General features: G+C 43.4%; 1 protein-coding gene across 2 annotated transcripts in view; it reads left to right on the forward strand.

Annotated features, from left to right (window-relative positions):
* WHAMM (WASP homolog associated with actin, golgi membranes and microtubules) overlaps window positions 1–14,829 on the forward strand; it is a 24,655-nt gene extending 9,826 nt beyond the window's left edge. Inside the window, exons 1-10 of one of the 2 annotated variants that reach the window (XM_064668891.1) lie at window positions 188–762; window positions 3,900–4,073; window positions 5,412–5,562; window positions 6,071–6,240; window positions 6,921–7,086; window positions 8,036–8,223; window positions 9,662–9,748; window positions 9,833–9,928; window positions 10,310–10,850; window positions 13,509–14,829. In XM_064668891.1, coding sequence (XP_064524961.1) covers window positions 223–762; window positions 3,900–4,073; window positions 5,412–5,562; window positions 6,071–6,240; window positions 6,921–7,086; window positions 8,036–8,223; window positions 9,662–9,748; window positions 9,833–9,928; window positions 10,310–10,850; window positions 13,509–13,795 — 2,400 coding nt within the window. In that variant the 5' untranslated portion in view covers window positions 188–222 and the 3' untranslated portion in view covers window positions 13,796–14,829. Of the gene's footprint in view, window positions 1–187; window positions 763–3,899; window positions 4,074–5,411; window positions 5,563–6,070; window positions 6,241–6,920; window positions 7,087–8,035; window positions 8,224–9,661; window positions 9,749–9,832; window positions 9,929–10,309; window positions 10,851–13,508 lie in introns of those variants that run through there. The other variant, XM_064668892.1, reaches the window with a different exon arrangement.
* The last annotated feature ends 1,206 nt before the right edge of the window (window positions 14,830–16,035 follow it).

Genomic DNA, 16,035 nt, shown 5'->3' on the forward strand with positions numbered 1-16,035 from the left:
CACGATTCTACAAAGAACGACCCTTCCCAGAGCCGCCCCTCCCGCTCCTTTTCCTGTCTATTTTCCGCCCCGGCCCCGCCCCTCAGGCGTCACGGCCCCGCCCCCGGGCCCGTCCGCCAATGGGCGCGCGAGCCGCCGCTGACGCGACGCGTGGCCCCGCCCCGCCCGCGGCCGGTTTCTGTTTCGCTCCGGGCCCGCCCGGGCGCTGTCGCCGCTGTCGCGATGGAGCCGCAGCCCGACAGCCTCGACGGGTGGGTGGCCGTGCGCGACACCGCCTTCGCCGAGCCCCAGCCGCCGCCGCGCCTCCGCTTCCTCGTGGGCTGGAACGGCGCGGAGGGCGCGTTCGCCGTGACCTGCCACGGCCGGGCGGAGGCGGCGGCGCAGGCCCCGCAGAGCTGGGCCGGGCTGTTCTCGGCGCCGGCCCTGCGCGGCGTCCACCGGCAGCTGTCGGCCCTGTGCCCGCGCCTCGAGCCCGCCTTCCCCGCGCTGCCCTCCGCGCTGCCCGGCGCGGCCGCGGGCGGGCTCTGGGCCGTGCTGTTCCCCGGCGGCGCCGCGCCGGGCGAGGCCGAGCTGCAGGAGCTGTGCCGGGCGCTGGAGCTGTACCTGGGCTGGGCCCTGGAGCTCTGCGGCGGCCGCGTGGTGCTGGACGCGCTGTTCGCCGCCGACCGCCGCTGCGACGATGAGTACTTCGAGAGCCTCCAGGAGCTGCGCGGGAGGGCCCTGCGCGGTCACCTGGCCCGGGCCAAGGAGGCCCTGCGGCGGGTACGGGCCCCGGGGCCGGGCGGGGCGGAGGGACCGGGGCTCGGGACTGTCCCCCAGGGGTGCGGGATGAGGGTGCTGCCGGGCCCCCCCTGCGCTCCCTACAGGTGTCCACGTCTGCTGTTTGGTGCTGCAGCTCACCCTCGCTCGCCTGGGAGGTGCACGGTGAGCGTGGCAGCCGCTGCTGCGGCAACTTCAGTCACTCGGGGCAAACTCTTTTGCAAGACTCCTGTGAGCAAGGGCGACCGAGCCGCTGATACCATCTTGCTCGTAGTGTTGTCCAATGTCCAGATTTGGCTTACACAACACTTTTTTTATTTGCCTGGGAGCCACCAAGTCAACTTTCTCAAGTACTAAGTGTCGTCAGCCTTATAAGTGCAGCTTTATTAAGTGGGGAATAAGTCGGCTCCAGGTGGGCAGTCAATATAAGAATACTGGGGTGTTTGCTTAAGCTGTAAGCACTCCTACGAAAACACATTGCTAAAAACATCCAGCAGTATTGTGCAATGTGTGGAAGAGTAACCGAAGAGGAGAGTACAATCATGTGCTAATTTTCTAAGTCAGGTTTATTTATTAAAACCAAACTTTGCCCTAGTTCTATGCCAAATAAGTGTATTGTAGTCAGAAAAATTGTGTTATTTTTTTAAAAGTGTCAAATTCTGCCCTAATGATTGATGAAATAATGATGATGTTAGCCCTTTCTTCATTTAGTACCTTAAGTTTCTTCTTGTTATAGATGTATTCCTGGATTTTTCCCCCCCCTTGTTGTAAGCATGAATTCAAAGGACGGTGTCTGGTAACACAGTTGCAGAATGTTAAAACAAGAGTTACAGATAAGTTCAAGCTCACCAGTGTGTTGCTGCTACAGTTTCCTTGTAGTACCTGTTTCCAGTCTGTTTTCTGGCAAAGTAAGCTGAAAGGTATTTTATGAAAGTGATCGTGCTTTGGAGGAAGGTTAAGACAGTTGACTTTAGCCTTCTGTTTCCTATTACAGTGTTTAACAGCTGTAACAACATTCCTGTTTCAGAAAGACACTGTTTTTAAAAAGACATCTTTAGTTTACATGAACGTGTACTGTGTTGTATACAAAAGTCAGTGTCTGACTATAACAGTTCACAGCCCAGCTACACACGCATTCCAGCCACCACACTCTTTTGCAAGCAGCACAAACATGTACAGCTGTGTAGCAATTTGCGGCTTGAGGGTCAAGTACAACTTGGTGCCAGTTATTTTACTATTTCCAGCTACATTTTAGATGTGGTCAAAGATGCTGTAGTGTTGTATTTGCAGGCCTAGCAGGGACATAAGTTCATTATACTTCATTCTAGACCAAGTTATGCAAGATTCAAGAAATAGCCACTAACCCAGCCTTAGGTACCAGAGTATCCTTCTCCCCTCTTCGTATCCATGTCCTTCTCAAATACTTCATCCTTTGGGCCAGGAAATTAATTTTAGAGAATATAAAAGATACTGGTACAGGATGGAGGAGAGTAGTGTGGTGTAAATACTTCTTGTATTGTGTGTTCAAGGAAAAAAACCACAAGAACATTACTGTTGCAACCAAAGAAGTCAGTTGGGCTGATGGTGAACTGGAATTCTAAGAAAAGAGTATGAGGCTGTGTAAAAGCAGGGATTTTACCTTAAAACAGGCCAAATGATAGACATACTATACCACCCCTTCAAAAGAAAAACAAAGAACACCCAAACAAAAAAAGCCAAACCCCTTGTAAATGAATAATTGTCTCATGAGTTGACTTTAAAATGTCATTAACACGTCCATTGTACTCACTCTAAACATTCTCCAGGAGCAGTGTGACCCTCACTACTTGCTTTTAGTATGGGAACCAGAAAGTTAACTGTTAAGTTTGTGTTTGGCCTTAGTAGTGGGGCAAAAGCAGACTGTGGAATTGCTGCAGGTGGGCCTTTGAACTGTGTCTGAGCTACCACAAGCTCCTGGGGAGCCCTAAGGGGCTGCTTAACATCTGGGATTATCAGTAATACTGCAGTTCAGATCCTCTTGTTCCCCTGTCTTGCCTGTGCCAGGCCTGCAGGCAGGATGGGTGGGAAATGCCCTTGAGCTGACTTCCACAGATTTGCCCTGAGGAAATGCATCCACGCATGGGAATTCTGGTCCTGCTGTCTTAACCCAGACTCAGCTGGCAAGAGCAAAGGTGATGGTTTAGTTTCAGTGGTTTTCAGTTGTAACACAATCAAGCTTAGTTTTTTAATGCTTTTCCTCATTGTTGTAGCACACCCCTCCCTCCCATCCCCTTCCCTCTTCCTGGAGCTGCAGAGCACACACTGTCCTTCCAGGAAGGTCTGTGTTTCTCAGTGGTACTTCGCTGTGTTCTCTCAGCCAGCACACTCTATCCTGGCATGTGGAGCATGCCATAGTCTCTGCCAGCTGCTGTCAAAGAAAAAATCTTTGAAGCTTTGATTGGTGCCAATAAACAAATGCAATTAAAGGGAAATCCCCAACTCTGTATTTTGTCATAGAAGCAAGTAAAGACTTTAAATAGGGTCTAGTGTATTAGGAAGGCAGCAGTTCCATGAAAGAATTATGAGTTACAAAATGTAATATCATTAGAACTGAGGTTAGAATAAACTATTATAAATCATACAGCAGTTAAAGGAATTTAACTGCAGGGTTATCTGGTGTAGAAATATATTTTTGAATTCTTATTTTTAAATGTCAATATGATTTTTCTGTGCCCAAGGTAAGAAATTCTGGATCCAGAAATTCATTAGCAGGCATTTAGTAATTGTGGAAGCAATGCAAGAGCTAGTTTAAGAATGCCTTGCTTGTCCTTGCAGTACACTAACTTCCCAAGATTCCCAGTTATGTTTATAAAAAGCAGCAACAAAGTCATCTGCACACAGTTATTAGAATTTCTGTGGTGCAAGCCCTAGGCATGATGTTCCTTGCAGTCTCCTAATGCAATATGCAGCAATTAGTGCCTTTAACAGGGTGGTGCCAAAGATATTTTCAGCTGGGGTGGCCACAGAATGCCTGGCATACACCTCCTATGCAGTGGGAAGTCTTGGCTGTGGAACTACAGGTCGTTCCCCCAGTAGCTCCTCAGCATCCAGCACACACGAATGCAAAGCAGCTGTGTCTGATTTACCTTTCATCCCACTAGGTTCTGCAGCAGCATAAAAGTGCTGACACAATGGTGGCTTTGATGAAGGTTTATGAAAAAGAAGATGAAGCTTATCAGGATTTGGTCACCATGGCAACACAATTCTACCAGTATTTACTGCAGCCCTTCAGAGATATGCGAGAGCTGGCGACACTGTACAAACTGGAAATCCTGGTAAGTCTGCCTTTACAGAGTGAAAGGCCAACCTGTATAGGAGGGCATCAGCTGCTCTTGGAGCAGTTTAAACTCAAAGCACGTAACATTCCTTACTTTGGTCTGTACCTACTTTTTTCGCCCCTGCCAAGCCATCAAACATGACTGAGAAATTCAGAGTTAGGGCTGAGCCGCTCTCAGAGGATTTCTGAGTCCCTGGTAGTGGCTTGACTAAAACTGCAGCTGTCTTCCCACCAGTGTCCCAGTTAAAAGGAAAATATTCCCAAGCTCCACCTTCCTGGGGTTTACTCTCTGGGAGTCTGAATTTGCAGAGATCTAAGTAGCCTTTGTTGTGCCACCTTCAGTGGGATTAGTTTATGACTTTGATAATGTCCTCCCTCAACAATGCTGATGCACCTGGTTAATTCAGTTGTGCTGGTAGACCAGAAGACAGAGGAGACCTTCCCACTCAAAGAAGTTTTCTATTGCTGCTACAACCTGCTACAAGTACAGATTAAGAACATGTCAGTTGTCAGTGCATTCATTTAGTTTTATGTGCATTTTAAACTGGAAGCACATGCTGAAAGTTGTGATGCCCCTGGAAATGGCAGCCATTTACTGTTTTGATTTTTCCTTAAATAGTGTGTTAAAATTAAAATGAGCTACTGATGTTCTCAAAAAGAGCAGAGCAGTTTTAAGTTTAGATTAAGGTGCTTGAATACTGAAGGTCTAAATCTGACCTGGTGAAATATCCAGTGTCCTGTTCTGAAAATTAAAGTGAAAATTGGAACAAATGAAACAAAATTTGTTCTGTATTAAAAAAAACTCTAAGGGATATTTAGGCTCATTTGAAACATAGTTGTTTTAAAAAATTATTTGAATACTAGTCTTCTACCCATGTACACTTTGTGGACTTGAAAATACTCTCTTATGTTTCTTTTCTGTATCCCTGTTCCTGTGTGAAAGAACTGCCAAACTTGAGAACCTGACAGTGCAATGTGCTGTCAACACGTGGGGAAAAATAGAAGGGAACATTGCACATAGAAGAGTGGGTTTGAGTTACTTTTAGTAACAACTAAAAACAGTCATGGTGGATATGATTTTTAAGATGATAGTTTAAAAAATATTTTAAGAAATAAATGTGGGGTCAGGATTGGGAAACAAAGGTTCTGAGTTAGCCTAGAGAATGAGAAACAAGGCAATACATAGGCATGAACAGTGATTCACGTTGTGACAGGTGAGGGGAAGCTCATGTTTCCCACCATGCTCTGCCTTGCTTGAAACGTCCCCAAGTATATTACTGTGCAGCTGCACCTCTGTGGAAACCAGGCGGTAACCGGGAATTTTGTGTCCTTGCAGAAGTCTTTACAGTATGATAAGTTGGGGCCTAGAAGAGTGGCAGCTTTGCAGAAAGATGCTGAAGAATGGACTAAGCGAGCTGAGAGTGCTGTGTGCTCCATTCAGGATATCACTGTGAACTACTTCAAAGAAACTGTAAAGGCTCTGGCAGGTAATCAAAATGATTTACACAAAAGGTTGTGTAAATACTTGACTTAGGGGACTGAGAGCTCCTCTTATGTATCTGCAGAACCTGAGGTTAGGATGAGTGTCCAGCTTAAGAAAGAAGCCTTTTATTCACTTAAGATTTATATCTTTCAGCTAATTTGGTTTACAACTTGCATTTGTCTTGCACATAAATATTATCAAAGCATGAGACCCATGGCTGCAAAGCTCTGCACAAAACCCCTGGAAGTTTTAACACTTAATATGCAAGCCTCAAGGATTTCAGCATGTGAGCTGAGTAGGTTTCCGTGCAACTGTTAAGGCATGTTTCCGTGGTACAACGAAGTATTTTACTTACATATATAAGATCACAAATTCAGCCTTTTAATCCTGTAATTTCTAAAGAAGCTTCCAAAATTGTTTAATTGGATCAGCATTTTTCGTACTGCAGAAACGCACAAGGGCTATTAGTACACTGCATTTCTCATGTCTTACTGCAATGTTTTAATCCACAGCAATGCACAAACAGATGGAACAAGATGAGGAAAGATTTGGTAAAACCGCCTGGGCATCAGCTTTGCCACGACTAGAAAACCTGAAATGTATGTTAGCAAAAGAAACCCTTCAGCATCTGAGGGCAAGAGAGTTGTGCCTGAAACAGAAGAGAACTGGCATTCAGAAACTCGTAAGACCTTGCAAAGCCTCCTTTTCTGTTGTGAAGGGCTCATCAAAACCTACCAAAGTGGTCATGGGAGTAGACTTTCGAAGTCTTTGTCTGTGAAACAGTTTTGGTTTTCAGCATGGTTTTAAGTTGTGGAAAAACACATGTCTTCAGGGTCTTTTTAATTGCTGCTGCATTTTTGAGGACACTTAGCAAAGTTTAAGATACATGCTTTTACAGTTCAAATGTCATGTTAGCATTTGTGATAGTAACCTTTGAAATTGTTAGTTTTAGGGAGATAAACCCAGATATTATTTTCAGAGGACACTGCAAAATTAAAATATTTAATATTAGTCTTCTGATCTTCTTGATTTGCCCTCTAACTGCCACTAGAAGTACCTGATATTTATTTTCCAAGAGTAGTGTACTGCACCATATGTAATTGTTTTCAGGAGTAGTATCATTTGTGTGGTTTATAATGAAGTCTTCCCTGGTAGACTGGAGATAAACTTACACTTTAGGTTAATAAGGCTCTCTGCTGCTCTGAGTTTCTGCTCCAAGCCATTTCTAATGCTCTCTTGTTTCCACACCAAGGCATCTAAGCAGCTGCCAGTTAGGCCAGGCTCTTTACAGGTACTTGTGCATCCAGGCATGTTTCATGTGTGCATATTTTGTTATTTTATTTTTTGTTTGGGGCTATACAGATGGAGAGTCTTGGTGAACAAGAAGAGAACTTAAGTGTAGTGGAGGAGCTGGAAATACAGTATTATGAAACGCAGCTGGAGTTATATAATGTACAGCTTGAAGTATTGAAACATGAAGAGATGCTGCTTATTGTACAGTTGGACACTATAAAGAGGCAGATAAAAGGTGAGAATAAACAATTATTTAAGCACATATTCAGAACACAGGAGCGATATAGCCTGCTCTGTTTTCACTTTTAAAAAAAGGATATCACTGCTTGGGGCTCAATAGTAGAAAGCATCTTTGGAAAACATTTGTGGCACCATGGCACCATCTGATATTTTGTCCTCAAACTAATTAGACACTAATTTGATGGCACAAGTTTAAAAAAACACCACAGTGCTTGCTTATCTTGCCAGCAGCTGTGATATGTGCATGCACTGGTTTAGCATGTGGAATAACTTATATTGACAGTGCTTAACTGCTCTCACAGTTACAAGATCTATGCATAGAAACTGGATATCGTGAACCTGCTGAAATAGGTCCTGTAATTCATCATAATCTATTCTAATATAACGTGTACAAGTTACAAAATACATCCTATAATGACAAAAAGAGGTGATTTGGCTAGAATGGTACCTGAATGCTGCTATATTCCAGTTTAAGTGTCTCATCATGACGTATTTATGAGCAAATTAGGCACCAGTCTTGTTCTTCTTTGAGCTTATGAATTCTGTTACCATGTGCACTGTGAAGTAAACATTGCTGCTGCTTGTTGCATAATTAAAATGTGGTAAATAGTAAAATAAGACACCCAGTGTTGATCAGAACAGTCCTCGGTTTTCCAGGAAAACTCCATTTGGTGAAGGTAGGAGTTAAAACACAGAGAGACATTTGAAAGAGGAAGCTAAATAACAAATGCTAACAGCATAAACTTGATCCTGCAAAGCACCCCTGTGAGTAACATGACATGTTTGCATAAGACTGTGAAGGACCAAGCTCGGCTCTGGAGCATTACACTTCCTCATAACTAACTCACTGCCTTCAATGGCTTTTGAAATGTCATTAGCTCTTTAAATGTTTAAATAACTGTGGCAATTTTTGGTTTTTTAAAAAATGCCAAATGCCTTTTTAGAGAAACAGGATGAAGTTGTTTACTATGATACATGTGAAAATCCTGAGGAGCTCAAGGTCATTGAACAGACAATGGGACAACATTACGCTAACTTGTCAGAAATGACGATGCTGAGGCAGAAGACTAAGCAGTTGGAGACAAAGCGTGGGACTGTCTGTGCGAGGAGAGCCTACCTCAGGAACAAAAAAGTAAATGCAGTCCTGGAGATGTGCATTTTCTTTAGCTGATATCTTGACTCACGAGGGATGGACAGGAAACAATTAGGGAAGCTTTGGGTGGAACATACAGGATGATTCAAACTCAGTGCCAAGGTCCACAAACAGAAAGAGGGGCAATGTGATTCTAAGCCAGCTTTATACTCCGCGGTGTGGTGCAAGTGCATGTGGCTTAGAACACAAACTTACCTGGGAGACCCAGGTGTTCCCCCATCAGCTAAGCCTTACCAGAGCCCTGTGGAGGCCAGCTGGAGCTTTGCCTTAGCAGCCTTTTCAGAATATCTGCAGTACAGGAGGAAGCCTGGCCTTCCACGAAGGAAGCTGCAGTGGTTGAACAACCCACACACTGATACTTTTACCTCTGAACAGAGGGAAGGGGAAAACTTAACTGCTGCAATTCTCTCTCCAGCCTCTCAGTTCTGTGCAAAGGGCAGTTTTTCTTTTGTTTCCTATCCAGAGCAGAACTAGAAAGACACAAATTGACTCTCATGAACCTTCCCAGTAGGCTGAGCTTACCTTACACCTGCAGTCCTGCTGGAGCAGAGAACAGAAATTAGGTCCCAGTCTGTCTGACCTTTTACCCGTCACTAGCCTGGACAAAATGGGAATGACATTGGAAATGTTTTGTTAGCCATCATTGTCTCTTGCTTGCAACTGCTTCCTTGGCAAACACTTCTTTTGCTTCTGTTTTCATTTCCTTAATTGCTGTCTATGGGTTATATAACACTAAAACCAAATGCCAGATGATTTGCAAATGCTTGTCCAGCCATGTGGATAATCCCCCTCTGTACAGAGACAAATAGCGACTCCCAGAGAAAATATTGAAGCCTGCAGCTTTTCTGTGGCACTTCTTACTAACAGAAAGTACCCCTGCTAGGCATTCATTGTGCTTTCCCATACTTTTGTTTTCCTGGCATTTTTACTTGGGACCTATGGCAAATAAGAAACAGGGGGAAAGAAGCCTTGTATTTTTGTAATGCCCTGCTAGCTTCCTTCTTACCTTCTTCCTCATGTCTTTGCATTCCTTCTCTCCAGCTGGTACTTGGGTGACATTTCTTCAGAACTTGTTTCTTCTTTTTTTTTTTTTCCATTTCTTCTATTATTTTTTTAGCAAAAGTATAAGACAGAGTGGTCAATTCAGGTCTGGGTATATTTTCTCTGCAGCATGAATAAAAATATGACTGATTAGGAAAACAAAAGGTCCCGCTGGCTTTAGCCATGAAGGACTCCCACAGACTTCACCATCAGGGTCTCACATCTGACACTAGTTGAGCTTAGCCATCTTTCTTGGCACTGCTAAATAGCAACCATGGTTGCTATTTAGTGGCCTGTGCACAGGAGTTAATGGCACAGATGGTACACAGTGAATGTGAACTGACTGAGAGTTGCCTGAATTTTGCTCTTCTCCCAGGATCAGTGTGAAGCAAGCCACCGGCAGAGACTGCAACAGGCAGAAGAGAGCAAAAAACGCTTCCAGCAGCATCACAGCATACAGATAGTGAGTACTGAATTGCAGCCTTGAAGAATCTCCCAGCTTCTTGTTTTCACAGACTAAGGCTCACTTACTTGTGTTTTAATGCAGAAGAGAGACAAGCAAAAAGAGGAGGAGAAAAAGAAAAAGGCTTGGATAAGCCAGGAACGTCAGAAAACACTGGAGAGGCTGAAAGCATTCAGGGAGGCAAGTACTGTGAACTCCAGTAGTCCTAAATGATGTGAAAACACAACGTCAGAAAGTAGTCATAGCTCACGTGTGAGCACAGTCCAAATCAGAGACAACGTTTTGGATAGCCTAAAATAGGTTTAAGTGTTATGAGTCAAGAGGATTAAATCCACTAAGAATATAATTTCCAGGTGTGGAACCTGTTGCAAAGAATACAGGTGAGAAAATGGCTTTGAAAGAAATACTTTGATATTCATTTAAATTTATTCAAGGTTGAATTTTCTGCTTGAATGGGTGAGTGGGACAGGTCTGTACTCTCTGACTTTTTACCTCTTTGGGATTGATGTTTTGGCCAGTCCAATGGACATGTGACCTCCTGCCTTCTGATTTGTTTTTCAGAAGTGTCCAGCTCATGTTGTTCTGAAAACATCTCGTCCCCAGCCTCTCAGTCCCAAGTTGCCACGAAACATCACCCAGCAGGCTGTAGTCCTGTCCCCTCCACCTTCATCCCCAGCAGTACTGTCCCCTGCACCCTCACCACGAGCAAGGGCAGCTCCAGAGCAGCCACAGAGCATACTGCTGATTGAAGCCAAAGAATCAAAAGCTTTGTGTCAGAACACCCCAGCAGATATCCCTGTCCAGATTTTTGTTAGTGATGGTGACGCAGAGCTTACTGGTGGTGACACAGAGCAACAAAAGCACAGCAAGCAACTGTTGGTCTCTCCATCCTCACCACCACCACCTCCTCCTCCACCCCCTCCTCCCTTGCCCCCTCCTCTCTTGCCCCCTCCTCCCCCACCTCCCCCCTTACCTCTCCAGTTAAAGACACCACCAGCAACAGAGGATACCCCACTTCCCCTCAGCTCCAATAGCCCCTCAGAAAGCCCTGCACTGCACAAACAGGATGACTCACCCAGGACGTCTATAAATAATTGCATAGGTAAGTGGACTCACACTGGCTGGTGCTTTTTTCACTTCCTATATTTTTGTGTTCCCCCTCCCTCTGGTTCTGGACAGGAATAGTGTGTAGTTTTGATCGAGAGAATGAAGCTCTTGGAAAGCTTGGTCTAAAAAACCACACACAATAACACTGACCATAATTCAGGATGTTAAATGAGTAACAATGATTTCACTTCATGATGCTTGGACTTGGAGTATGTGGCTTGGCATGTTTTGTGGAGTGCTGTCAAAGGGGACAGGTCAATCTTTTAGCACAGTTGAACTTGAATCTCTGCATATTTATTAAGTATGGCCTTAGAAATTAATTTAAACCATGCTTAATCACAGCACTAATAGTTCTGTAGAGATCTTAATTCAGGACCTGCTTTTCTCATGAGACTGAACATCCCACAGCTGCAATTGGTAGGAAGGTGTCAGAAGAAATTCCAAGGAAAGGAGGTTTATTCTTTTTGTTTGGTGAGAAGCAACTTTTATTGCTGGGTTTGTTCTTGCCACGATTTTGGAACTTTGACTGAATGTGGTATTTTGATTGAGGATTAATCACCTGTCCAGTGTGAAGACCACTGGGTAAATTTGTGGTTGTACTAAGGCTGCAATTTAGTGTTTCTGATTTATGTGCTACAGATCTAGCAGTTGGGCTGCTTGCATTTCTAAGGTGTGCACAGCCCGTGTCCACTTACAATTTGCTTGGTTTCTAAATAAAGGTTTTGTAAAAGAATTCGCGTGGGATTGAACCAGGATTTGAAAGGCAGGTGAATAGTTTTGGCATACATTCCTAGGGGAGAAATTCTGCTCTGTTACACCTTTGCTTTGTTAGCAAGATCATGCAGGTGTAATTGAAGGCTGAACTCGGCAATTGAAACAGTAGTTTGAATGAGAATAGAGCTCAGCAGCCTCCCAAGGCTGCACCGGTTACATCCTGCTAACAGGCTTATTTTTATCTCTAAAGCGAGCGGATATTTTGACTGTGTCAGGGAGATTGATCTAAGTTGGAAGGCAGCAATTTTTTCTGTCGTTTTTCACAGTGGAGCTTATGCTAGAATGAAGAATGTGTTTAAACGTGGTACATTCCTTTCCCTTTCAGACTCTTCACAATACATCTAAGCAGCCTTTGTATCCTCTCAGTTAAGAGGCAAACCACAGGCAGAAATACCAAGGAAAGTTCAGCATTTTCAGTTCTTCCAAGCTGTGGGGATGTACAAGCAGCTGATGGGCTGATACGCAGTCGAGTTCCCATGACAAACTACTGTGCATCCAGTGTAGACTTTGGTCTGGGATGTCCGTGGGATAACTCTACCATGGATACTCTTAAGAAGCTTTAATTAGCAGCAGGAGTTGTACACCAGAGTAGTCTGATTGCTGTTGGAACAGCCTTGCTGGTAGTTAATATTGCTGCCATTCACAACCTAACATTGATGTATTTTCATTATTTTTGGATAAGAAAAATTATTTTTTGTTTAATGGAGAGATCTAATTGGTTGTTTACACCAGTTTCTTGAAGAAAACCATCATCATCTTAATAGCTGTAATAATAATTGCTAAATTAGTGCCACAGGAACTTCCTGAAACAGCTTCGTAAACATGTTTGGTTTTGTTATGGACTACTCGTGTCTTTGTATGTGAAGAGCCAGGAGAGGCATTTTTTATGATTTATTAGCCTGACTAGTATTTTACCAGGCAGCCCATTTCATTATAGACTTAAGGCTTTCTTACTTGTAGGCTTTGTAAGAGGACCTGGTGGATCTTTGCTTGATCCTTTTCAGTCTCTGAAGGTACCACAGGATTTAGCAAAATGTTACATTTCAAGTGCTTGATGTTAATCACATAACCCTGTGTGCACTGCGCATGGCAAAAATACTTCTGGCTGTGAGGCACAGATGGTCTGGACCTATTGCTGTAGGAGTCAACTGCTGTCCAGGGACACGGCCTCCCTGTCTGACAGTCTGCAGCAAGCAGCAAAGAATCCAACAGAAGGAGTAAAACACAAATTAGTGTGTATCAGGAGGACTAGTGGAAGCTCTCTCAGTATGGTGCCCTTCATGGTCTGAAGTTCAGAAACATACACCTGAGATTTAAATCATGTTGTAAAATGGGAATTGTTTTTTAAGTCTGTACAGAAAAGACCTGCCTGTGTAGGGCCTGAGCTGGCTCCCACTGGTTTCAGTGGTGCGCTTTCAAGCCCTTCTACTCAAATCCTTTTATTTTTCTCTTGGCTGAGCAAAAATGCAATTGATGGTCTCAGCAGGCTTCTGAGCAAGCTAGGAGGGATGGAAGATTGTTAACGGAGAATGCAGGAGATTTTTTGGTTCAGTGAAATTTTTTTGAAAGCCCATAAAGTTGTAATGAAAAAGAGCATCATCCTTTGTGTATAATATCTTCCTTAGAGGACCACTTTGTAAAGTGTTGAAGAAGTGTTGGATTCTCAATTCAAGATATAAAAACTTTACTGCTTTTCAAAAGCAGTTCCAGAGCCTGCTGTTGCAGAAGCTTGAAAGAGTCTGTTCTGGAAGAGACCATTCTTTTTCCTGTCTTTAGTACAGATTAAAGGGAGAGCCCTGAGCACTTGGGTAGGGCTTTATACCGCTAAGTGTGGTTGTCTTGTTCTTTCTTCTGGTAACAATAGATCCATCTGTTGCAGGTTCCATGGATGAAGTTTTGGCTTCTCTAAAACGCAGTGAAGTTCATCTTCGCAAAGTGGAACAGCCAAACCCCTATGCTTCTGTGAAAGACAACATCCTCTCTGCCATAAGGCAAGGAGTTAAACTAAGGAAAGTGAATCGAGATACTGAAAAAGATGTCAGTAAAGGATCCCCTAATGACCTAGAGAGAAGCATTAAAGCAGCCATGCAGAGAATTAAGAAAGTGTCTGCTGATTCTGAAGAAGAGGAGGACAATGATCGGAATAATGGAGAATGGGACAGCTAACCAGTTCAGCATAACAGATTTACTGACTGGAACTGTCTGCCTAATTTTGCACATTGTGGAAGACTGTCCCTTTCAAAATGAAAGAAGTGTGATTGTGTGTGTGTGTGATAGTCCAAAATGTCTTGTAAAGTAAAATAATCCTGTTGATTTTCTATATAGGAGCTACAAATTCTTATTTTTGCATAAGAAATCATACTCCAAATTATGCTTGCATTAATAGGTATTTTTGGCTCAACCATGTCATGCTTTCACCACATCTGAAGACAGTTAAAATGCTGGATTGAAACATACACTCTTTAGATTATTACTACATAGTAGGTAATGCTATCACAACAAAGTTTAAGGAGTGAAAAAATAACTGAAAATCTCTTTTGTCAGATAAAAGTAGAACCAAATCTGTGGTGACAGAGGCAGACCAGAAAACTTAGCATAATCTGGAATCTTTCACTCCTACCTCCATTGTCCAGAAACCTCCATTGTCCAGAAAATTCTTTAACATTTTGCTTTTCTAGTGCTGCTCACTCTCAAATAACTACATGGATGCTCCATTTATCATTATGTTAGAAAGTGTGCACTTATGAATGCACTTGATAATGCTGGTTGGGAAAATTAGTATCATGTTTGAAATAAGCACTACTGCAGTAATAACTGAAGAGTTTACTTTTTAGGAAAAGATTAAGTATAGAGAACTTTTAGATGCTAAATGTTTTTCATACTTCTACATTTACAATGAAAGAAAGAGCCAAAATATTGTAGACAGTATTTTCCAGGTTCTAGTCCTATAATGTGGAGTTGCATTTCTCTGCTGAGAACATCAATACATGTTTATAGCTACTCTCATGAATTTAAATTACCTGATGGCCTTATAAATGGCAGGTATTTGTGTTGTGCCTGGAAGCTGACTATTTAAAAATTCAGCTACATTCAATGTAGAGACTGTTGCTATTTTGGGTAGATAGTGACAAAAATGATTCAAGTTTTTTTTTTTTGAAGTTTATACTGACCCTTAATAAAAATATGTCTTGACAGAGGAAGTGGATTCACTGTGCTGTCATTTTAGGATACTGCTATGAAGTAACTGTTACTAATATCATGGTACTCTAGTTTTTGATAGCAACTGCACTCTCACTAATGTTATATGTAAATGCTCTTATTTTCTCAAATATTTATGAATTGTAATTTGGTAACAAAATTGCAAATACAGTGCTTTAATTCCCTGTTTAATACAGAGCAGCAGATCTGTTTAATCAGCACAGTAAAGACGTATGCAACAGTTTTCGAGAAGCAGCAGCTGGGGGTTCATCTTTTGCCATTTAAGCACCTACTGCTGCTTGGATGTCAGAAAAAAACCAAACTTTTTTTTGTCCACTGCAATCCAACCAAACAAAGACAAGAGCAGCAGCAGCACCGATCAGTTCTTACTCATCTTTTCTGAGTGATGTCTGCAGAGGGGAGCTGGGCACAATGGGGCAGTGCCCCCACACCTGCTCTCTCTGAGCCAGGATGGGCATGGGGGAGCAGGGGAGAATTTACTGCACATTCAGACTTCAGCACCCCAAATGCTGAGCACTTCACGTAGACTGGAACTGAAGACAAAATCTGGTCATTCGAGAGCAGAAATCTCTTCCCCAAGGATACCCTGGGCAGAAGGGGTCTTGGCCAGTGGGAGGCAGAGGGGGCTGGTGCTGGGGCTGCGAGCTGCCCTCTCCCAGGCCGTGCCCTTCAACAATGCAGTTATTTAAAGCTGAGGAAAGGGCGCAGAGGCTCGGCTGCCTTCCTGTGGCTGGTACCTCCTGCCAAATGGCAGCACAGAGCCCTTTAGTGGTTTAATTCTATTGTTGAATTCTTAACTACAGTGCTAGGACATTAAATGCAGCAGTTTAAAGTACGCAGAGAATGAGTTGCAATTTCTCCAAGAAATCTTACAGCTTTGGGGGGTTTAACAGCAGCAATTTTAATCATGAGAGGCCATCTGAAGATCAGTGTCACTGGACAGTGATTTCCCCTGCTTAGGGGTTTCTTTTGTAACTGAAGCTCAGCTGGGGCTGATCTCAGGTGTTCAACAGATCTCTCTACCTCCCAGGCTGAAAAATACCCTTGAAAAGCCACTCAGAAACCACTGAACCCACCTGTTTTCTGAAGCCCACTTAATTTGCTAGACAGGCAACAAGCCTGCTCTGGAAAATGTGCTGCTGCAATTTTCTGGTTGGTGTGGAAAATTGCACCTCTATCAAGTGTCC

The sequence above is a fragment of the Pseudopipra pipra genome, chromosome 12 (genome assembly GCF_036250125.1).
Source record: "Pseudopipra pipra isolate bDixPip1 chromosome 12, bDixPip1.hap1, whole genome shotgun sequence".
NCBI lineage: Eukaryota > Metazoa > Chordata > Aves > Passeriformes > Pipridae > Pseudopipra > Pseudopipra pipra.